At 47.1% G+C, this 25,205-nt stretch overlaps 1 protein-coding gene across 1 annotated transcript in view; it reads right to left on the bottom strand.

The window, feature by feature from the left end:
* LOC142557237 (synaptogenesis protein syg-2-like) overlaps positions 1-20,868 on the bottom strand; it is a 140,598-nt gene extending 119,730 nt beyond the window's left edge. Inside the window, exons 1-3 of the mRNA XM_075668978.1 lie at positions 20,799-20,868; positions 11,054-11,395; positions 3,224-3,334 (exon numbers count right to left, since the gene is read on the bottom strand). Of these exons, the coding sequence (XP_075525093.1) occupies positions 3,224-3,334; positions 11,054-11,395; positions 20,799-20,868 (523 nt within the window). The remainder of the gene's footprint in view (positions 1-3,223; positions 3,335-11,053; positions 11,396-20,798) is intronic.
* Positions 20,869-25,205: the final 4,337 nt, after the last annotated feature.

Here is a 25,205-nt window from a genome sequence, read left to right as displayed (position 1 = left end):
TTAGCGCAGGTGAAAGCAAATTATTTTGCAGTAAGTCCTCGAATAAAAAAAATACATATTTTGCGTCAGGGCCACTCGCCTGTTTCTCGACAATCGATCTGTGTGGCATCTTTCGCTTACTTTCGCAAATTTTCTTAGCTGGGGTTAATTTTATTTCTTTAATTCTTAAGTTTTACGTGCCCAATACACGATGTGCTAATGAGGCACGCCGTAGTGGGAGACACCGAGTTTTTTTTTTTTTTTACCAGCCGGGTTTATTGATCATGCACCTAAATCTAAGTGCACAAGCGAACTTGTATTTTAACCGCATCGCAATGCGGCCGCCGCGGCCGGGGTCCAACCCGCGACCTCGGGCTTAGTAGCCCAACGTCATAGCAACTAAAGCTGTCGCGGCGGGTATGGTTAATTTTACTCATGGGTAAAACCCTTCATTAATGTGGCCCAACCTCTGGCATTGAATCCACAAATAAGACAACTCTTTAGCAACGAATACTCCATGAACCCCTGGGCTGGTACTCATAGAAAGCACCCACGCTAGAATTGTGCGAAAAAGAAAATCCCAGCCATCCTCCTGATGCTTGACATATATATTATTAGCGAAGGTGATCGGCCATTGGCAAGGAGCACTTACGAATGGAGAGCTTTATGAATACGGCCCCTGGAGTGGGTATGCAGCTAAAATGAACACATATTCCTTCCTTTATTTCTCTCTCTTTCTCTCTCTCTCTGTGACCCTGGTCATTGCGGTTGTGCGGAACACCGTGGTCGCTTTCCTAGACATGAGCCTCAATGGTTATACACTTAATTCATATTGTTTTCTGCAGTTCCAAATCTGAATTTATATAGGAAATATACTTTTAATATTACTAAAGTAGTATAGTGGATCTTATAGACAGTAAAGGGAAACTTGCTTGGAATTAAAGGTGTTCTTACGCGAGAGGTACACAGTCCACTATTAGAGCGCCTAGATTGAACTCGGGTGACTCGCTCCTCAAGACCGCACACACGGGAGAGGCAGCCGTAGCTATTGTTTCCGAAGTTTCGGAAGCCAAAGTGAGAGCCCCGCGCTTGCTCGTCGGTTCGCTCATCAGGGCAGCCAGGCGGGCCTTGCAAGCGGTGCGCCCTCCGCTCCTCCGGTGCGACAGCGTATTCGTCGCAGTGGGCGCCACGGGGAAGGGTCCCGCCGCGGAGCGCGTCGCGGCTGCGGCTGGAGCGGAGCGGCTGCCCAGCCGAGCGTGAAGCGCGCGTTTCCGAGTGAAGGGGTCCAGACCGGAAAAGCGGCGAGCGTCCGATGCGGCGCGCGCTAAATCGGTGATGGCGACAAAGAGTGATCTAGCGGAAATGCTCTTCCGGGACAACGTTTGCGAGCCGCTGACTCGTCAGAACATTTTTGGCGGGCCAATCAGAAAGCCCGATATGAGCCGACGAACGCGACGCGATAGTTTTGCTACCTCTTTTATCGGTCATCTATCGGGATCCACGCTTAACTTGCTCGCTTTAATCTCCCGTGACACGGCGGGTAAAGACAACGAGAACTCCTGGAATAGAAACGGACGGAGAGGAAACGGACGCAATGGGATCTGAGCACCACACAGTGTATCGCTGCGCCCCTGTGTACACGTCACGGACAGTTGAACGCAACAAGAAGGGGCATGTTTAACCCGTGAAACACTGTACTCACTGCCCTAGCGCGTGCTCATTTATAGCTTGTCGTTTTACCTTTCCAAGGTATACGCTCGCGTCAGTGGAAGCGCAGTCGGCAGAGGTGCAAGTGTGATGCGTTATTGCAAAAGCCTGTTTCGTCGAGTTCAAACGAACGCTCAATACAAGGTTTGCCAAAGGAGAAAGAAAAGATCTGGTTATAGTTATTGCAACCAACATCTCCAAAGGCTACTCTCATGAACACAATTCTCGCTTCTTGCGTTTGTGATTTTTCTTCTTCTTTTTTCTTTTCTGAAACTCTATTCCTCGTCTTTTGTACCGTATACACCTAAATATTTGATTTTCTTCACAAAATATAAAGTAAGCTATTTAGTGAGGTGTACTGGTGCAGTTTAAGTAACATAACTGCGTAAATCAGGTCCGTGGAAAAGAACTACAACCAGGTACAGTTGCTCAGGCAACTTTCTCTCTTTCTATCTCCCCCTTCCACTCTCTCTTTTTATCCCGTTTACCCCTTCCCCCCGTGTAGGGTTGCCAACCAGAACTACCTCTGGTTAACCTCCCTGACTTTCTATGCATCCTTTTCTCTCTCTCTTCTCACAGCGCTGAAGTCAACAAAGATGTCACCTGCATGGTAAACTTGGCGTGTGGCCCATAATTGAGACGTGTACTTCCTATATGCAGGAAGTGCACCTCTCAATATTACGCCGCACGCCTATCTTGCATGGCAGCTTAAGCTGACTACCAGGAAGTTGGACTTTTTCTTGGCTGCCGTTTTTTCGAAACCTTTAGGAACACCGGTACAATTGCAAAACACAAAGTTGGCGGCACGTACAGAGCGCACTTCTGAAGGCGTAAACCTCCCGGGCAGTAGTATTTAATGTATTCAGCCTTGCAGTAATGTGCAAGGAACACATCTCGGAAAGCAACTGCCCAGGCATCAGTGATGTGCACTTTAATCTTCGTCGTACAGATTAGTCAGCCTACGTAATTTAGGCGACCGGAAATTCCCTGCACTGCGGTATTGTAGTGCGTTTGAACGTGCTTACCGTATATATATATATATATATATATATATATATATATATATATATATATATATATATATATATATATATACTCATACGTTATAGCGTTCAAATGCCCTAATTACATCAGCCATGACACATCTCCCAGCTTTATGACTTAGCGGCTATGGTGTTGCGTGCTGCGGAGCTCGAGGTAACAGGTTCTATCTCGGCCTCTGGGGCCGCATTTCGATGAGGGCGAAATGCAAAAGCGCTTTCTTTAGTTAGGCCTAGGTGAACGTTAAAGAAACCCAAATGGCCAAAATTAATTAGGAGTCCCACCCACACACGCACTACAAGATTTCTCATTATCTGATCGTGGTTTTGACCCGTAAAACACCAGAATTTTTTTTTCTATTACATTGTGGTTGTTAGGTGTTAGTAGGCGTTATGAAAAGTTGTTAGATGGGCTGCTGATGTAATTCTACTGCAACTCCACGCGCCGTTAAAAGATAGCGACAGCATGTGAAAACAACGTATTGAAGGGGTCTCACCTCCGTTGATGAGACAGTTGAGGATCAGCAGAGTTCCTTCGTTGTAAGGACCCACAGTGCCGTTCAGCGCGTTCATTTTTTCGTCCAAAATTATGGGCTGGCTAGGTGGCACTGCACAGCATAATAAAAAAAAATGGACACGCGATTAAATGAAACTTAACAGGACGCGGAGGCAACATACTACTAGCCGCAATAACTAAAATCGGGAGTCTCAGTTTAATGAAGGCAAGTAGACATGGAAGACTTCGAAAACACCAGGACAGAATGACAAAATTCTTCAGCTCCTACTATTTTGCTGGTAATAGTTGATACGGTAAATGTATAACGTAATTCGGCGCATTAGCTCTAGGGCACAAAGGAGCCTAGAAAGCGGCCAAATGTGACTAGGAGGATCAGTAAACACTTGAGCGCCGCTTCGATACCACTTACGTAAGTGAATATTATAGGCTTATATGCAACGGCGACTGCGCCGTAAATTAGCAAAACAAATTGCTGGCTCTCCCATAATCGATAGTAGGTGTAAGCATGAAAAGGCAACCTGCAAAGCAGATTGGTTGGAGATGATACTAGCCACACTCTTAAAATGGGTGTAGTACATGTTCGCAACGGCACATCCCACCACAACCACACCACACCACACCACGCTGTACTGTGCACTGGTCCTTGTGGAAACTGTCCAGCTAGAAAAAGAAAGCCGGCTAAAAATGAGCGAAAGACGCCAGGGAGACAGAGCCCACTGCCTAGAAAAGTGCCTGAAGGAGGCGCCACGCCGCGTGGCGCCATCTCTCGAGGCGACACAGAAACCCGCGCAGCGGAACACAGGGACCGCTGGCGTTCAAAAGAGCACAGGTAATCCTGTCTCAGTGCGAAAAGATGACAATGAAATGCATGCTGCCGTGTATCTGCCTTATGAACAACGCTATCGGAAATGAGAAAAAAACAACAACTTCAGCGTACTAGAAGTTACAGCGTGAGTGATATTGTGAACAAACATTAGGAAGAACTCGGAAGCATTATTTTGTAACTTGTTTGGACAGTAACTAGCGTATGTAATCCGTTCCTGTACAAAGGGTTGGGGGCCAGAGACGGCATTTTCTTAAGTTTTAACTAGCTACCATGATGATCTCGTTTTGTTCTCGGTATTTGCCCCTGATTTTCTCGTTTGAGTACCCGGATAACGGCTCTGTCATTTGGCTCAGGGACACTTGAAGGCCGCCGACAACGGAAGCTAAAAGCATTTCATGCTTAGAATGTGAGCTGTTCCGCAGAGGCCTTGCTTTGTGTTAAGCGAATCAGCCGGAAGTGGACGCGTGCGTGCCATGATCATTTTCCTTTGTGCACTATAGTTGTCGCACACTTATCTCGTTTAATCTCGCCATTCCTTTCCGCACCCAAACAATCTTCCTATGGGTGTTGTTTTATGTGCTGTTTTACTTGCCCATCATTGCAGATTTCCTGGTACTCTTTATAGCATAGACCACAGGCTCCCAAGCAGCGGCATCACTCTGCGCGTCCATTTAACACAGTTTTTATCAGTCAAAGCCATTCGGCCATTTTGGGAGAGGTACTAACACCATTAATAACCGTTTCTGTCACGACAACGCTTTCGCCATGCGCGAACCAGCGCCTCGAGGCAGCATCGCCGATGCAAGGCCAGCAATAAAACGATAGGCGTAGCGTGGGGAAGCATGGCATACGCGATCGATAAATTTGTAGTCTCGCACCCCTACGTCCTCCCGGATGCTCAACATCGGGACAGAGCGATGTTTGGCTCGCGAAGGGACAACATGGCCTCATAAATGCTGGCTGTTCACGCCTCTCGACAGATTGCTGCATTGACTACGAGTTCTGTGCCAGGCAACGACACCTCCTCGGAGGCGACGGCATCGCTGTGATAAACTAACATCGTTGGAAATGTATATCTGCGCCACCAGTGCCTATGCTAAGAGAATGTTTTATCAGCATGGGGGTAAAGGTTTTATTTTTCTGGCCTTCACCTTCGTGTTAATAATCTGAGAATCGTGTCCTCTGCCACTAAGATCCATGTCCTCACACTGAACAGTTACAAATTATGATTATTGAGCTGAAAGAAGGCAGAAAAGGTGAGCGCAGCGCAGACGATGCTGGCAGTATCCATACAAGCTGTTTCAGCGAACATTTTCCTTTTCTTTTTTTTTACTTCCCTCTGGCAGGTATCACAATTCAAGTACACGAACTAGTGTACTCCAAGACGCGGATAATACTTGCAAAAAAATTGAAATGCACAATCGACTAATTAAAAAAATCACTAATTAGGTTTCTACCTTATGCCGTATATGGCAATTTACAAATTCTAGCGCGTGAGGTGCAAGGCAAATCCACTTGAAAAAGAAATGCATGGATCACACGATTTACGAGATATGCACAGTAAAAATTGCGGTAAAAATGCACTGTCGTTCCACTTACGTTTTCGGTAAAATGTCGTTTTATACATTCAAGCACAAAAGTAACGGGAACGCCAAAGTTCCGGAATCAACAGCTCGAAAGTGGTGTCATCCCGAGAATTAGTTCCAAGTGAATCGGCCATGCAAACTCCCCGGCTAGAATTTGTAAATTGCAATATGCGCCATAACGTAAATAGTTAAAGACATAATTAGTGATATTTGGGTAATTAGTCGTACATTTCAATTTTTTTGTGCAAGTATTCTCCACCTCTTCGAGTAGACCAGCTCTTGGACTAGAATTTTGCTATCCACCACACGGATTTGTTTTTAATTTTTTTTTAAGTGTACACTGAAACACCCTCTATTCGGGGCAACAAAAGAGCGGGCCATTCTTAGTGCGCTGAAGCAAGATTAGCACATGAAACGAGCGAGCATCTGTTCAGACGTATAGGCCTCCTAGACAAAGCTATGTAGGCCTAGTTAAGAAAAGAAAAAAAGAAGCCTTTTATTAGCGCTGCCTCGAGAAACAGCTGTGTTACGTCCTGTCGCCGAAGTCGAAGAGAAGTCGGAGCTCCCGGAAGGAATCCGGAGACATTGGGCGCTTCGCACTATGCCGATGGCGCAGATGTTGTTGTTGTTGTCCTGCGTGGCCGTGGCAAATACCCACAGTGGGGGATTGGCCAAGAATCGGGTGGTTCAATTAGGTGCATATAAGTAATAATAATAACAAGGGAGCTAACAACTTGAGCGTTGCAGTTTAAAAGTAAACGGCTTGTGTTTGGAGAAAAAAGGAAATAATCAGATGAAAACCTGGTATAAAATAATAATAATAATAATAATAATAATAATAATAATAATAATAATAATAATAATAATAATAATAATAATAATAATAATAATAATTAATTGATAAGAAATACAAGAAAGCTATGGTTGGGAGGGAGAATGGTCAGTCTAACATGGAAATCGATTGGTTTCAATGAGGTAATCTTGGATTGCCAAGCAAACATTTCTGTGGCTGAACCCAATAATGGAGGCGCCAAACGATAGGATCACAGGCACTGATAAAGTTAGACCAATAGAGCGAAGCAGGATTTCGAGTAGTCGTTTTCTTATAATAGACAAACGTCTGCAAGACAACAAGAAATGGTCTATTGTCTCCGCTTCGCCACAGAATGAGCATAATGGTGAGGGGACCAGACCAGACCTGTGGAGGTAGAAGTTCAATGAAGGTATACGGCAGCGCAGCCTCGTGATGGACACTTCAATTTTCCGTGTTCGGCAAAAATCTCTGTGCCAAGGGTGTAGGGGATGTCCGTAATCCACAGAGTTGCTAATTGCGGAGCCTGATACTGCTTGTATAATGATACTCCTGCGAAATCTAGCAGCAGTAACATAAGCAGTCAAAGGGTAGCAAGGGTGAATCCGGCCAATTATCGATGCCTTGGCTAGAGAGTCAGCAATTTCATTTATGATTAGTCCTTTATGGCCAGGCATCCAAATCAAACGCACGTTTCTCAAGTATCCAGGTACCAATGAATGAAATGTCCTCATCACGTGAGAATCACTAGAAGCAGTAAGGGATGAGCACAATGATAACGAATCAGTGACTATCACGGCTGATGTAATTGATGGTCCTAATTTGCGTAATGCCAGCACCACGGCCATGAATTCGGCTAAAAAGATCGGTATGAAATCTGGCAGCCGAAGAGAAAATGTCCAATTGAGAATCGGGGAAAATATTCCTACACCTGACTTTTCTTCACATTGTGAAGCATCTGTCGCAATTAAAAAGTTTGTTTGAAGGTTTTTCAGATGATCTTGTAATATACCGTCTAGAATACGGTGTGCAAGTAATTTTACATTATTAGGAAAAATGTTATCGAATTGAATATCCGTTGCGCAGATCTGAGCCATTGGTATAACTGGAGACGCCCCACAGCCTCATCCGTCATGAAGGAACCATTGAATGACAAATATATGCTTTTACAAGAGGCATTGTGCACACATCATTGAAGTTTGAACCTCATCATTAAAAATTGCTCTTGGCTCTACGGAAGCGAATAAATCTACATATCGCACGAAAGTGCTAGAGCTTAGGGCCATGAAAGGTTGCGGTAAAGCACTTAAATGCAGCCTTAATTATGCAAAGGAAAATAAACAAAAGAAATGCAGTAATACAACTACCGAAGTCTCTATTTGCATATTCTCGCTCATTCAACAATGACATTTCATGTTCGCACCCCAAGCTGCAGTATTTTACGAAAGGCACTGAAATCTGGCCGCAGGGAGTGAATGACCTGCACTAAAGTTTCCTGCAAGAGACTTCTATCAATTTATATCTTTTTTCGTCTGTTGTGTTTTGTCGTAATCTTTGTGCCGCTGGGAAGATGGGATTAGTATTCCACTATTTTGACGGTATTTCATAACATGCCGGTTAGAAAAAGAAGTCAGGTTTGGCATATATTTCAAGCTTAGTGCCGTAACTACAATCGACTTGACAAAATTTTCAGACGTGTGAATGACTTTAGGAGCCTGCGACGGCAACATAAAGACGTGTTTGATAACTGTTCGTAACGTTTGTAACGTTGAATTTCATTTCGCATTCTTTTTTTTTATCATTCGCAGCAATGAGTGGTGATGCCAGCGATAACAGCGACGCGGCAGCGTCCAAGCTGCGAGACACGTTCTAATGACGAAGTTCGAAAATCAAATAAAATGGTTGATTTTTGCATCTAGCGCACAACACAAGACAAGGACAGAGTGAAAACCGACTTGGGTCGTGCGCGAGATGCAGAAGTGGAACAATAATATGCCCAAACATATGGTATTTCAAGTAAAATTGTTCGTTAAGAAATGCGGCCTATGAACACATGCCGTTCGGTGCAGAGGGCTTTGTGTTGATGAATTCAAGAAGGTTATGCGCAGCGGCTTCTGAAAAACCATGGTGCCCCAGTTTCCCAAAAGAAATTTGGCTATATTTAAAGCCGTACACGTGCAATATTTGCAGCATGGCAATAACGCGCTCTCTAAACCACTGTACCAGGCTATGTGCGCTCGAGCTTTGTTAGCGGTTTTGCAATGGGCTGAAGAGACGTGTTTTCACCTTTTAGTTGTGTATGGAGTCCTTACTGTAGAAAGTTTCTTGTTCCTCAGCACTTACTGCAGAGCTTCATTGACACCCATTCTTTTTAATGATAAAAATTAATACCAGAGACAGTCGCTTAGTTAACTCGGAAAAATATGCATTACACGAAGGAACGTCGCATCTTCATTCAAAAGCTTTGATGGCTCCAGTACGGCTTACACTCTGCCCCTGTCATTCTACGTATTGCAGGAGTCTCCACTTTTCCTTCCTCAAAATACACTCTGCAGTCTAAGGACATTATGCATATTCAAGGGCGCATTTCCAAGTACTAGAAGACGATTGCAACGCTTCGAAGACAGCAGGTGAAGATTCCAACACCGCCGAAATACTTAAGTGGCTAAAATGACAGTATCTTGCAGCTATTTATTGAGGGACTCAGTGAATTACGCATTGAAGGTGATGATGTTGGTGTGTGCCCAATTGTTTATGTAGCCACTTTATTTCGGCACGCAACCATTCACATAATTTTGCTACCTTAAACCACCCTCCTTCGTAGAAGTACAAAAAAAGGCGTCATATTTATTCCTTCTAAAGCAATCCCATTTTCAGTAATTTGGCGGCTTATCTGTGTTTTTTTTTTCATTATCTGGATACTTACAAAACGTCTTGTGTGTGTTGTCATGCTTGTATGAAGTGTGTTGCCATCACGCCATTAATTTTCGATTATTCTCCATTATATCAGTATCACACGACCACTTTCGATCGCGATGAAGCCCGATCCGGATCGAAATTCTCGACGGCGATTGGCTCCCTCGCGTACCTTGCGCAAAGGAATGAATCACGACCGAAAAATTCAGACCGGCTCGGGCTTCATCGCGATTAAAAGTGCGCTGTGTGACACCCGTATTACTTGCATTTCGCAGTTTTCTTACAATCTTGATGCAATAAATTCTTGTCTACAAATTTCGTGTTCTTGGCTGTCCAGCAAGCTGATTGATATTTAAGGAACATGACACATTTATTTACGGTACTCCTTTTGGTGTGAATTATTAGAAGTATAATATCGAAAACGACAAAGTTGTAATTCGTCATTAACAAGTGGCATGATTATCGCGCTAAGTAACAGCTTGAAACATAACGAACATGAATTTAAATAAAACTGGCCTTATCAGAAACAACAGCTTCAGGCACTCGTCGTCCCAACATACAAACAGCGGTGCAACCGCTTGCATAAAATCACTCGGTGCATGCAACGTCACTGGTCACGCACAAAAAACGAAAAGAAACGAAAATGAAATTGTGGCCTTCAAAATTAGGCGGCGTGCGTCGGCCGTGTTGTGGGCTGGTGAGTTTCGCCGATTCCGCTAGGAGCGCTGAAAGCCAAAGTCGGCCGCATGGGCCTACGGGAGTGTCCGCTCTTAGGTAGGCGAGAAAACCGTTAGGTACAAGTATAGCTACACAGACAGACAGACAGACAGACAGACAGACAGACACAGACACAGACACAGACAGACAGACAGACAGACAGACAGACAGACAGACAGACAGACAGACAGACAGACAGACAGACAGACAGACAGACAGATTTGAACCTGTCGCATTAAAAGCAAATTGCTCACGACATTTTCATACAGAGGAATTCAAATATTCTCTGCCGCCTGCATCACGGTAAAATTAGGTAACCTTTCAAGCTTCCCACTACAAAAATGCCGCACGTCCGCGCCATTGCTACAAATCAGGAGAGGCGCCCTCTTGTTATTCCGAGCATCGTTTCTGTTTTCTCGCGGACGCACGTAGGGCTGAGCACCGAATTTTGCCTCAATGAAGTTGCGGTACTTCCACACAATTAAAAGTGGACAACGAAAGACTAGCTGCGCTTCGTTGTGTGTGTTACGGTGGTTTGTGTAAATCCAGTCCCTCAACTCTGCAGACTGCGCTGAACGAGCGCCGACCACTTGAGCGTGAAAAGCGTGCGCGCGCCCCAACGCGGAAAGAAGAGCACTTATGTACTGGCCCGTTGGAGCTAGAGTTTACTACAATAATTCTGCTGCAGCGCCATCGTTTATGCCCTGCGAACACTTCACCTGCGGCTCGAACGCTACTGTAATTCATGTGTGGTTAGCCTGCACTTTGTCGTAAGGGGCTGTCATAAGAATTGTAGTTTCATAGCGTCACATGTGTGAAGGAAAACAGAGAGAGAGGGAGATTTTGGGGGGCAATTTCGTCGCTCTTTTGCTCAGAGACAAGTTCCACCCTTTCGAGCCGTGCACGGAAGCAGTCAGTCGGAGCATAAGACAAAGAAGGAAAGGGCACACCAACCGACGATTTCGAGTTCCACCTCGTAGCTCTTGCGGGCCCCGTACTTGAATTCGACGTTGCAGACGTAGAGGCCGTGGTCCTCGTAGCGCAGCGCGGATATGGACAGCAGCGCGGGCCTGCGCACGGCCGAGAAGTGAGCACGACCCCGAAGCGAGTCAGCGACCGAGTGGCGCGCCTGCACCAGTCCTCCCGTGCCGCGGTGGCCCGGCAGAGCGTCCAGCGTGTACAGCGGCGCTTGTGGGCTGTTGGCGCGGTGCCACCAGGCGCGCACTGCGGGCTCCGACCGTGGTCCCAGGTCGCATGGAAGCTCGGCACTCGCAGTCGGCGAGAGCAGCACGTTCACTGATCGAGAAACACACCATGAGACGTCAGCCGTGGGGCGCTTTTAAAGCTGCAGCAATAACAAAACACAGCACGGCGTACAGCAGGGTAATGTTACAGAGAATACGTGCACTTTTCAACCACTAGAACTGATATTACTTCAGCATTAGGTTCAACTATGTGTGCACCAAGCTAGGATGACGGATGTGATCCTTCATGAAGGAAAAGTGCGAGTGTGTGTAGTGGCAAGTTAAGTTCAAAATTAAGCGCTGAGTAATACGGTTGTTCCTGTGCTAAACAACCACTGCCTGTACTGTACCGCACGCCCACATAAAGAGAATTGAGATGCGAAAGGCGGCGTGCTTAACCAGGAGAGACTCCGGGCAACGCGCCACCGATCTTAGAGACGCACTCGTAAGACTTTCTATATAGATGACATTCGCAACGCTAGCAAAGACATCTCAAACGTCACGTGGACAAGCTTGGCACAAGGCAATGGCGGACTTTCTGTTCCAACTTGATCCCAGAGAAACGCTGTCAAGAATATGGAGCATTGTGTGCGGCCTGAAAACCCCGCCGACTCAACTGCATCCTATTAGTTCTGTTGCACTATCACGTAACAGCAGCGAGTTGGACGTGGCGGAGGCTTCCTGCTCTAAGATCACTCCTACAGCGGCGCTGACAACTTTGACAACATCTCCTGCCCTGACTACGTCAGCTACGCCGAGTTATCACATTTGGGCGAGAGGGCAAAGATGTGCCTTCCTACCATATTCAATGCCAGCTGGGAATGTGGCGGCCTTTAACCTTGCCGGAAACGACTTCGTGCTATCCCTTTCCTCAAGCCTGCCAAATCTCCAACAGACATAAACTCCTATCGTCCGATAGCCCTTTTCAACTGATTCGGAAAGCTTATGGAGATAATGGTATTGACGCGCATGGACTGGTTGCTCAAGAAGACAAATAGACATTCATGTCTATTTGCGGGGGATATAGGCACCCTCCGCAAATTCCAGGGTTCAGAAAGGGCCGCAGCAGCATATACAACATGATTAGCCTTGTCAACTGCGTAAAGCTCAATAAAGCTGCACGCAACATCACTATCGGCGTATTCCTCGACATGAAGGCAGCGTTTGATAACGTGAATTACGAGGCTATCTTATACGCTATGAAGTCCGTTGGAGTTGGTGGTCGTAGTAACGCTGGATCTCAGATTACCTCACTGATAGGTCCGTCTACATGGCCACAAAAGAAGGTGACACAGCTCCGCACACAGTGCATCGAAGAGTTCCTCACGGCGGTGTTTTAAGTTCGATCTTTTTTAACATACCTCTTACTGGACTGGAGAAGTGCATTCCCACATTGGTTGAAAACTCTTCATATGCAGTGTATACGGAGCAGTGGTTGCAACAGACGTGTCCTACGAGCAAGATTGCAGAAAGGTATCAATTCTATTTTAAAAAATTTATTCGTACAATGTAACCAGGAAAGTGTGCCTCCATTGCTTTCACTAGGCATGATCCCTCGTGCGTCACGTTAAAGGTTGCGCACTCTCCGTGTGTGTTAGGTCAGAAGTTTCTGGGCGTGGCAGTCGACAGACAAATGATGTGGACACCCCACGTTTGAATATTAAAGGGCCCCTGAAACAGTTCGTACAAATTTTGTAGACGCGTAGGGTACAGCTACAGTTAACCGTTCACAACACAATTTCTGTGAGAGCCTACGGACGATTACAGGTTACCCTCATCCACAGCCACGCATTTCCCCCTCAACTCGTTCGCCGAGTGAACGGGGCTAAGCTCCGCCTTCACTGGCTCTGCGTCATGATGACACGTCGTGTCGTCTACTTCCGGTTGTGTAGGAGCAAGCGCGCGAAGCATCTCCAACCTCTCCGCCACAGCTTGACAGTCGACACCAAGCGAGAGCTATCGAAGCAGTGAGCAACATAGCGTTGCGAGTATTCTGTCACAGCTCCCAGCTTGTCCGGTATTCCCGTAACCACAGGCGAGATGGGTGTTTCGACGGATGGGTGGAGACATAAACCCAAGCTGACGAAGGAGCTTTAGCGTGACGTACGTGAGCGGCCTGATCGGTCTAAGGTCCAGGGACCTTAGATCGGTATGCGCGGCCCAGCCACCTTTTGGCGCAGAGCTTAAACAGCCAAATAAAGAGCTAATATTGCTCTAACCAAATGTAAAGGATTTTAAACATTTACAAAAACAATGTGTTCACGATTACGCTCCTGAGGAAAGTTTTACACCAGCAGCAAAGTAGAATAGACTTCGTTACAGGTACTGTGTTTGGTTGAGCTCTTACCAGGAGGTGGCTGCACCGTGCAGACCATTGACGTTTTGCCCCTCTGCTCATTACGTAAAACGGCAGAGTGAAACGGCCAGGCGCATTCCGCTTGCGCTCGCGTTTACCCGAATACCGGACACGCGAAACACTATTGTGATAGTAATCCTCCGGCGTCAAGTGACGGCCGCAAACGTGGAAATCCTGGCGCATATCGGATACCGACAGTCTGATGCGCTGTAGCCACTTGCTTGTCTGCTGCATTGCAGAGGGACGCGATATCGCAGCTTGACATATTGCCAGTCACTAAGTTTGCGGCCCACTACGTGGCAAGGGTAAACCGTGGTGCTTGCGAAAATAAAGATCGAGATCAATACTAACCGCGGTGCTCTCGTCAACGCGGCGCACGTTGTAACACAAGCAGACGACACTTGCTCTGTGCCGGAAGTCCTTAAGAGGAAGCTTTAGCCCGGGCCCAACTCCTCCGACGCGGCCTATTCAATTACATGTAAAAACGCAAAAACAATTTTCTGAGATAACCCCCGGACCGATTTTAATGAAATTTGTTGCATTTGAGAGGGCAAGTGAAATTCGACTGACTGTTGGCCGCGGAATTTCTATTTAGGTCCTGACTTTTGTTAAAAAGATTTTCAAAAGTTCGAAAGTTTGAAAAGAATAGAAGCACGAAGTTTACAAATTAATAACTCTGCATCAAGAGCAGATATCACGGTTCTGTAAACGAGATCCACCAGATCATTGAAAGCGGACAAATTCGATACGTCATTTTATAACTTACGTGAATTTTTACGTTGTTTACAAGGGTTATGCAAAACCCATATTTCCACTTTACTAGATTTTTTGACATTCGTGTGTAACCTATCAATTTTGTCCGCTTTAGATGTACTATCACATGCAATTCACGGAATTGTATTATTTATTTTTGCTGCTGAGTTACAGAGTTGTAAACTTGATAGTTTCGTTTTTTGAAAATTTTCGATTTTTGCCAATCTTTAATTAAAAATTGACGACCTAAATAAAAACTCCGAAACCAACAGTCACTAGATTTTAAGTTTTTCTTTTAAATGCAACAAACCTCGTCACATTTGGTGCAGTGGTTGCCGAGAAAAACGAATTCTGCTTTTACATTTATTTAGATAGGAGCACCCGAGCTAAAGCTTCCTCTTAAGTGTAGTGAGAACTCAGAAGGGTTTATCTGCGAGCTAGTTGGTACGGATCATTCATAGTTAAAACAGCGCCAAAAAAAAGAAAGCACGGACAAGGGAGGACACAGGACGAGCGCTGTCCTGTGTCCTCCCTTGTCCGTGTTTTTTTTTTGTGCACTGTTTTAAATATGTAGTGAGAAGGTGATCTTGTGCATTCTCTTACTGTTACTCTTTTTATAGAAACAAATTAACACTCCAACTATTACGAAGAACATTTGTTCGCCATGAAGTTGGAAAAGATTATCGATGACGCGCCCTGAGCAGCCAATCGTATAGCTCGCTCTAATTGCGTCGTTAGGGCAATTTACGTCAAATGGTTAGGGGCGACTGAAATGTCAGCCGAGGGGTGTGCTGCGATCGGCAGGGATGTACATCTTTAAACCCTTATAATAAATTACACGCTTTACGGGGAGCACTTAGATGCGTCAATTAATGATCAGAAGGACCTATTCTAACGACTCAGTACGTTTGTACAAAATCGTCAAAATCGTTTCAGGGTCCCTTCAAAAAAAAAAAAAAATGGGTTCATACATAAGCACCTTCCGTATGCTATCAAGCAACACTGGGGGCTACCCGCCGTGGTTGCTCAGTGGCTATGGTGTTGGGCTGCTGAGCACGAGGTCGCGGGATCGAATCCCGGCCACGGCGGCCGCATTTCGATGGGGGCGAAATGCGAAAACACCCGTGTGCTTAGATTTAGGCGCACGTTAAAGAACCCCAGGTGGTCAAAATTTCCGGAGTCCTCCACTACGGCGTGCCTCATAATCAGAAAGTGGTTTTGGCACGTAAAACCCCAAATATTATTATTAACACTGGGGGCTGCACTGTAAATGCTGTGCTACACATGCGTGCGTGTGTGTGCGTGCGTGTGTGTGTGTGTGTGTGTGTGTGTGTGTGTGTGTGTACCCACCGTGGTAGCTCAGTGGCTATGGTGTTGGGCTGCTGAGCACGAGGTCGCGGGATCGAATCCCGGCCACGGCGGCCGCATTTCGATGGGGGTGAAATGCGAAAACACCTGTGTGCTCAGATTCAGGTGCACGTTAAAGAACCCCAGGTGGTCGAAATTTCCGGAGTCCTCCACTACGGCGTGCCTCATAATCAAAAAGTGGTTTTGGCACGTAAAACCCCATAATTTTGTGTGTGTGCGCGCGTGTGTGTGTTAACATTTCCAGCATATCACTAAAGCTTGTATCATTGTCTTTCTAACCGGGAGGCTCTCCCCGCCTTTCGCAGAGAGAAAGGATAAGGGAAAGCAGGGGAGTGAAGCAGGCCGAGCACAGTTACGAAAAAAGTGGCCCTTCGGCAACCAGGAAGCGCAGCAGCGTTTTCAGGTTTGCACATCACAGACACACGAACATCTGCCCCGAAAAAAAAATTCACCGAAGATTACAATACTCCCAAATGCGAAATTCGAGCGCAGCTATATACATGTTTTCATTTCGCGATATATTGGCTGGTGCGGACAATCTTTCTCGTGGGGCGCTTTAGAAACTGAGCGCAACTGCCTCGCTAAGATGGCGCGACTGTCCCGGTAATCAGGATATCGCGAGAGGCGGCACGCGGGTGACGCGTGGGCGCGATTCACAACAGCTGCCGCAGACACACCTCCGCTCATGCAGCCAAACAGACGACGCTCGCGACTCTGGCGCCATCTCGTAGCTATCGTCGACGCAAAGCCGTCTTGAGCGGCACTACGCTTTTCTTCTCACGCTGTCGCCAAGCCCTCATCCTCCGCGTTCCTCCTCGCGCTCTCTTCGCCTCGCCGTCTTTCATCTTCCACTGCGCTCCGCGTTCGCTTTCATCCTTCGCTGTGTTCGTTCACTCGGCTACGAGGGACAACGCAGACGCTCGCCGCAGGAACGGGTGCCAAAGAGCTGCGCTCTAAAAAACTTCGGAATACGTGAATTACATTGCGATTCAAATACTTTGCGTAATACGCACGCGGCCTAGAGTAATTGAGTGCCCTGTGCAGGCGCAGGTGCCGAGCGTTTCCGCCGCCACCACACTTCTGACACTTACAGGCCGCCCGCATGCTCAAAACGTGAGGAGTTTCACTTCGCAGTTTCCGCGTTCCGAAAACGTTTTTGGAAGGTGTTGCCATTGTCCATCAAAGGGCGGTGGCATTGTGAAGAAATGCGTTGTAACGGTCACAAGCGCTTTCCGTGGCCAAAAGAAGAAAAAAAAACGGCTTTCCAACGAATGCCACAATAGCATCCGGAAATCCTTCAAGTAATGCGACAAGCCATGCGCATCGAATGGCACAAAGTCGACGCGTGACGAGACGATTTGTCTGAGCAGTTATTGAAATATTGCGGGACCTCCTGCACAAAAGGAAAACGTTCTCTCTGTCTGGGCGCTCCTAAAGTGAAAGAAATGGGCGTCGCGAAGGGGGAACGAACGCCTTCGCTATTTTTCCGCTGACGCCAAATTGAACTTCCTACCGCACCGGCTTCCCGAAACCTAAAAAAGAAAAGAAGGAAGGAAACCCAATCGAAAGTATGCTCGTGCGTGCCGGTGAGATAAACGTAGCTATTGAAGGCAGATCGAGCTCCAAGCCTAAAAAATTGCTCAGTTCTAGCGAGCACGATGAGTTTTACCGCTTCGAGCCTTGGCTACCGCTTGGCTGCGCAGAAAGGGAGAGGGGCACAGCCGTGCCGCTATATCGCCCCCACAGCTCGCTGTGCATTCACGGGAGTTAGCACGCTTTGCACTGCAGAGCCTGATCCGCGAAGAACGGTGAAGTTTCGTAACTCCCAAAAGTTCTAGCGCTATAGCAGGCGAGTATTCTTTCTTGCACGGCTTATGCGCGGCATGCATGCACGTGTGCATACCCACGCGCAAGTGCGCTATGCCGTCGGCATATACAGGGCCATCATTTCGAACTTTTCCTGGGGTTCTTCAAGATCGCCTGTCGCCGATAACCCAGTTCTAGTACTTGAGCTGGATTATTCAGAGAGGCGGACATTATTTGCTCGAGAAATTGAAACACCATATTCAACTAATTTTTAAATCAATAACTGAAATCTTAAACAATGATTTTACGGAACATGTTGCAATTTGCGAACTGTTGCCGGTGACGTTGCACGGCGTATCCACTTGGAATGAATTTCCAGAATGACACCACCAGTTCAAAAATATGCGCCATCAAACTTGCCGCAAACATGCACCCCCCCCCCCCCCCCCCCATGTTCTGCTTACGTTTTTATGAAAAAGTTCTTTTATGCATAGAAGCACAAACGCAACTACAACGCCCATATATATTGTCCCACAGTTTGGCAAATATTTTGCAACTGGTGTCATCCTAGAGATCATTTCAGTTGATACATCAATTCCTATTTTCCAATATGTGCCGAAGAATAATTAATTGGGGAGTTAATTATGAATGTTTGTTAAGTATTTGAATATGTGTTTTGATTTCTCCTGCTGGTAAAGTCCTCCTCTTCCAATAATCCCCCCCAAGGGTAACAATTATGTTATCTGCCCCAAATCTATAAAAATTCAGAAAAATTTAGAAATCATCACCCCGTATAGTACAAGGCCTCTATGGAAGCGGCGACGATAAACAAATGCAAGCGTCACAGAGACGAAATATATGATTATATAACTGCTGGTTTTACTCTAAATAAGCGCTCAGTGCCTATGGTGTTGGGCTGCTGAGCACGAGGTCGCGGGGTCGAATCCCGGCCACGGCGGTCGCATTTCGATAGGGTCGAAATGCAAAAACGCCCGTGTACTTAGATTTAGGCGCACATTAAAGAACACCAGGTGGTCGAACTTTCCGGAGTCCTCCACTATGGCGTGCCTCATAATCAGAAAGTGGTTTTAGCACGTAAAACCCCATAATTTTTTTTTTACTCTGAATAAGCGACAACTTTGATTCTCACATATTAGGTAGACATAGCTTTACCTGCCGAGTGGAATTCTTCTTTGTCAGAGCTGAAGAAAGATAAAGGAAAAACACGCATTGCATGAAACACAAATATTCCACGTAGACACGTAATCTAAGCGATACTGTACAGTAGAGCAAACAGAACTACGATCACAAGAAGCCACTTTCGGGAAGCATTTTTGGACAAATTTGCATGTGCGAAAAAAATTTCCCGCTGATGAGATCACCGCACGGCATTTTATAGAGCCACAAACGTAAACACTTTCGCGCACGCGTAACTGCAACTTGCATTTAGCTGAGTATAAGGTGGCTGTAAGCTGTGTTTTATTATTTTTGTACTTGCCCCGTCTCTTATTCACATCATGCCTCTCATATACCTGCTTCTGCCCGCATGTGTCACTAATTCGTTTATCGTCTGTTTAGTGTGCGGCGATTTACTGTACACTCTTAAAACGGTTGCACCATTTGGGGTGCACATTTCTCCGACAAGAATATTCGCCATCTGCCTTGCTTGCGTTTCGTTTCTTGAAAACTCGTCGCTCACTACTCTACTGTCGAGAATGCTGTGTCGCGCTGATAAAGGGCAAGCCGTTCGTCACTTGCAAGTACCGGGCCCGCAGCGCTAAAGAGAGGAAATTCGGAAGACCAATGAGGATTATTGTTGTGGGACAAGATAAGCCCCAACGGGTGTACCTTTTTTTAATAGTGTAAGTTGCATTTAGTTAAGGATAAAAAGTACCTTACTAGTGGTCCGAGTAAAATAGAAACATCGCCAACTATAGGTACAATATTTCTTAATGCGATAGCATCAAATGGCCCGTTGAGCGAAACAGCCGTTGTCTGTAGCCGCGAAACGGCACCCAAAGTCCCATAAGCGGCGACGCCACGTCATGAGCGCACCTCGAAGGAGCCGAGCGGGCGAATCGGAATACGCAGCTGCCGCCTTAGCGCGCCAGGTGTTGTGCAAGGTGAGAGTACATCGCCGCGAGGCCACGTGACCAGCGCGCCTCGACAGAGCACATACGGCGACACGACAACGCGGAGCGAGACGCGTTGTCGTCGGCGACGCAGTCGCGTGACACGCGCGTACGGGTGGCTCCGTCTCCCTCTCCCCCGAAAGCCGGCGCACGATTTGTATCACTCTCTCTCACCCCCACTGGACAGCTGCTGCGCATGCCTGCCGGCCTTGGTGGCCGCTGCAGCTTCTGCTGTCTGTCTTCGCGCAGGACGTCGGTGGCATGCGGCGTCCTTGGTTTCTCAGCAATATCGTCCAGATGATTCCAGTCTACAGCCAAATGATATAACGTAGAACCTTTAAAAAAAACGCACCAATTTAATCGCAAAACTCGATAAAATACCCCGCAGGAAAATTCGAAAACATTACTCGCAGCGCAAAACTCAAAGAACAATGAGCGGCGTTCAATTGGACATTAATGGTTTCGCATTCACAACTTATAAGAACCGCTTAGATATGCTCGGATGCCTTTACCTGTCCCATTTTTCATTTCCATCATGTCTCTCATAGACCTGCTTTTGCGCGCATGCGTAAATAATTCAGGTATATGATGCGTCATGTACACGGATGCGTCACTAAGTCGCCGCTCGCCAGGTTACTATGCGGTAATTTACTGTAGCTTGCATTTAGCTATGGTTAAAAAGCGCCTTACAAACGGTCCCAGTACAAACAAGATTTCGCCAACTATAGCTGCAGCTTTTTTTTAGTTGTCCCGTCTTTTGTTCCCATCGTGCCTCTCATATACCTGCTTCTGCCCGCACGCGTCACTAATTCAGGTATATGATGCGTCATATACCCGCGTGCGTCACTAAGGCGTCACTCCCAACGTTAGTGTGTGGTAATTTACTGTAACTTGAATTTAGCTGCGGATAGAAAGTGTCTTACAAGGGGTCCAGGTAGAAACGAAATGTCGTCAACTGTAGCTGCAGTTTTCTTTTTTTTAACTTGTTACGTCTTTTATTCCCACCATGCCTGTCATATATACCTTCGTCTGCATCTTACTGTGAATGCCATATTCGGCGTCGCCTGGTGGTGGTGTTGGTGGCGGTGTGGCACCAGGCCGGGTTAGCATGGCATTCAAAACCGGCCATTGTTCCGCCTGAGCCTCCTGTGAGTTGAGATCCCGGATGGATCACCAGGTTTCGAAGAGCCCCGTGTCTCGCATGAAGGCAATCGGTAGTCGTTGCACTCTCTTCCTGATTAACGCGGGCCCTACAGAGCAAACGACGTCTTCAAAGGTCCTGTGCGAAAGACCATTCTTTTGCAGGCTGTCAAGCATTCTATTGTCGACATTCTGAATTTCGACCTTCGACATTCTTTTTTGTCGAACTGCGGACATGGCCAAGTGAAATGTTCGATGTCGCCGATATCACCCCAGAAGGCAAAGAGCGGGGAAGCGTATAGTCCAGTCTTTAATAAGCAAGCCGGGGTGGTACGCGGAGTCGGTTGTGATGCTGTACAGCAGCGTTCTTTCTCCGCGACTAAGTCCATGGGTCACAAAGGCTTGGTGCGGAGTCTTGCGGGTCGGCCTAAACTGATTGAGGATTGCATCCTTAGAGTTCCAAGCGATGTTTGGTGCTCTCACGTTTGGGACACCTTTCAGCGCTAGGTGTGCAAGAACGTCAGCTTCCTCATTCCCTCCAATTCCTACGTAAGATGGTATCCACTAAAGTTTTACGTTAAATCACTTGCTCATTAGATCTTTAATCAGTGCCAGAGACTGCCTTGTAAACTTTTCTTGAGGCAGGCCACGGTGTAAGCGTTGTAACGCTGACTTTGAGTCCGTCAGCACCACGACGTTTCGAGCAGAACAGGCGTGTAGTTTTCGCAAATCCGAAGAAAATGCGGCGCTTTCTACTGTTGAAGACGAAACTACGCGATCCAGGCAGTCAGATCACGACACATTAGGGGAGGCATTGAAAAATGCCGCTGCGCAGCTATTTGTTTGTGCATGCACCGACCCGTCTGTGTAAGTCATAGGTGGCTTTGAAACGCTGCGCTCAAGTTGTCCACCACAATAAAGTTTGCTTCGAGAGTTGCAATGGTGCGTTTCACCGGGAGGTGGGGTACACTGAGGCTGCAGATAACACCCGAAAAAGACCATGGAGGTACGAGGCGACTCCGTTTAAACAATTCCGGAATTCGGAAGGTGTTCAGCGCCGCATGGAAATGGGGGCGTGGTCTTTCTCTTAGCCACCGGAGAAGCGCTGTGCCCGCGGAGGACTCGCCCAGCTTCACTAGCTGCGTCAGCAAGGCTAGAGATGTCAAAAGACGGAGTGAAAGAGACTCGGCTTCATTACTAACCTTCTCGTTTGAAGCCGCCTGAGGAACTCCCATCGCTAAGCCCCTTTCTGTGCACTTCCTCCAGCGCTCCAATTGACTCGGTGATGGCGATATCAGCGACAGCTGACATAGAATGCGGATTGTTATCAGTGTAGCGTTCATACTAAGCATGGGCATAGGATTGTTTCCCCAACGTACACCTGCCATGCGACCAAGTGCATTGACTCTTTGCACTCATGCAGCCACAGCACTTTCAACCGCGTGCCGCCAAGTAGCTTGCTGTCGATGGTGAGGCCCAGGAATCGAACACTAGTTGCACAGTGAATTGAATGGCCTCTAATATTCAACGTCAGGCCCGTAGACTTCCATCTCACTCTCGGAAAGAGCATGAAAGGCAGATTTTTCAGCTGATAAAGATAAGCCAAGCGTCGATAAGTGGCGTTCCGTGACGGGGATTGTGCCCTGGGCTATCCGTGGCAAATGTTTGTGTTGGTACCCCGAGATCCAAATACAGATGTCATCTGCGTATAGATGGGCATTTTAACTGCCGTGCAACCTGCTTTCAGTGCGTCTGGAAGGCTGGCCATGACAACGTTAAAACACAAGGAAGACACTTGCTTGTGGGATGCCGAGAGAAATGCATCGCGTTTCGCTCATTGTATTCTCTAGCTTAACGGGGGCGCATCGATCTCAAAGAAATTCATGAACGAATCGAAGTGAATTTCCCGAGGCGCCCGTAGCTTGGTGTCTGTTGATGATGCCTGTATGAAGCACGCAGTCGTATGTTTTGGTAACGCCCATAAAGATGGCGAGTGTCGAAAGGCCGTCGACGTGGTGGTGCTTGATGTGGCTGAGTAAGTCGAAAACACTGACCTGGACACTCAACCGTGGACAAAATCTGGTCGTATACGATGGGAGTCTACTTTCGTGCTCAAGATACCACGTTTACTTCGCATATATTAGTATTTCCATCAACGTTGATATGCATGATGTTATCGAATTTGGCCGATATAAGGCAACGTTCGCAGGATCCTTTCCATACTTGAGCACTGGAACCACCCATGCTCTGCATACACGCTTCTGGGATCTCTCCGGTGCTTCAGACGTGATTAAACATGTCCAGAAGGGCTCGTCTTCACTCGTATGGCAGATTTGTCAGCATCTGATTTCTGACCAAATCGGGACCCACAGCACAGCGTCTTCTTAATTTGCTAAGCGCCAAATCCTACTCACGAAAGGTGAGTGGCGTATCCATCGTATGGAATGATTGAGATGACAGAGGGTTCGCCACTCCTGCTGATCTGCCAGATGTGTACACATCTGCAAAATCTTCTGCAAGGTTTTGCAAATCTTTTCCTTGCTTTAAAGCAAGTGCTTCGAATGACCTGTGTGAGTGAATCTTTCTGAATAGGCTATTGATTACTCCCCATATCCTTGTCACGGGAGTAAGCACTGATAAGCTCTCACAGAATGCAGTCCATTGAACTCGTTTTAACCCTTTTGTGTGACGGCGAATGACAGCGTTTATCCTGTTATATTCAATTTTCGCAGGGGATTTTTCTTTTTTTTTGTTCTTATTAGTGACCGCTTCGCTCTCCTACGCTCTCCTCAAGGATTCTTTCGTTTCAAGTCATGAGTAGGGAGATGATCTGGCAGTTCGACACTGAAGCAGCAACTCTCTTGCCTGCCCTAAATGTCAACCTATGAACAATAGCCCCTGGGTTATCACAGGGGATTTCAACGCTTATCACCAGATTTGGGGAAGCATTAAAATTGAGCCCAAAGGCGGGAGTCTTGCCTCCTTTGCTGCCGACCATGATTTGTGCTGTGGGAATGACGGCAGCCCTACATTTCTGCGAGGCACGACCTATAGTAGGTGCTTGGACTTAGTTTTGGTGTCATGGCGCTTTGCCTCGAGCCTTCAATCGTTTACGGACATAGAAACACATTGAAGCCACCATATTCCAATATATATAAAGATTAGAGGAGTTGAGCAACGCTCTTCTACTGTCTTGCGTACAGTTGATTGGTCAAACTTTAAGGATGTGGATGACACATGTCGGGAAGGCCTTTCACACACGATCGAAGATGCAATCGCAGAGGTATTGAAAACATCCATCTGCTCGCTTAAAGGTCAGCAAGGTGAACAGACTTGTACATGGAACTGAAGAGGTTGCGTGCGGCACGCCGACAGGCGGATAGGAGGTATCGGCGCACGAGGTCCGTCTTTGATCTGAGGCTTCACGACGCATACAAAGAAAAGGCCAGCGTCGTATGGATAAATTGGAAGATAAGTGAGTGAGTGAGAAAACTTTACTTCGAATCAGAATGATTTGCGTCCGGCGAGTTATTGGGCTAGGGCACCCGCCGAGGTTATGGCCAAGAGTTCTTGCCTCTCGGCGGCTTCCTTAGCCCGCTGGACTGCCCAGAGTTGGTCTTCCAGGTTCGAGCTGAGCAGCGCGGCTTCCCATCACGCGCGGAGACTGCCGATGGAGGCTTCGCTCGCATTGTCCTGTATTAGTTCCTGGCATTCCCATAGCATGCAGCGGTGGCGTAGAGGTAGAACACCCGCCTCGCGTGCAAGAGGTCCGTGCTTCGAATCCCGGTGCCGCGCAATTTTCCACCGGATTTTAAAAAATAAAAATCCGCGTGTTGATAAAATTGCATAAAACAGGCCTGGAGTGTGGCCTGATCCCGGTGACCAGAACCGGTAACGCACTCCCTCACCAGAGCAGGATTGGCCACCCTGGTGCAGTACTTGGCCACAACCTCCTATATGAACACAACAATCAAACCCCGGCCCTCAGTCCCCAGCAGCTGCGAAGCAACTAACCACGGCGGCGGTCAGACCTGCGACGCAGCAGAGGGTGCTAAGAATCCCTGGCTTCGGACAGGCCGCCATTGGAATATGAACCTGGCAACGTTTAACGCTACAACGTTATCTAGTGAGGCGAGTCTAGCAGTGCTGTTGGAGGAATTAGAGGGCAGTAAATGAGATATAATAGGGCTTAGTGAAGTTAGGAGGCCGAAAGAAGCCTATACAGTGCTAAAAAGCGGGCACGTCCTGTGCTACCGGGGCTTAGCGGAGAGAAGAGAACTATCAGTCGGATTCCTGATTAATAAGAA

Source organism: Dermacentor variabilis, chromosome 1 (genome assembly GCF_050947875.1).
Source record: "Dermacentor variabilis isolate Ectoservices chromosome 1, ASM5094787v1, whole genome shotgun sequence".
Lineage (NCBI taxonomy): Eukaryota > Metazoa > Arthropoda > Arachnida > Ixodida > Ixodidae > Dermacentor > Dermacentor variabilis.
This window is presented reverse-complemented; position numbering and strand designations above follow the sequence as displayed.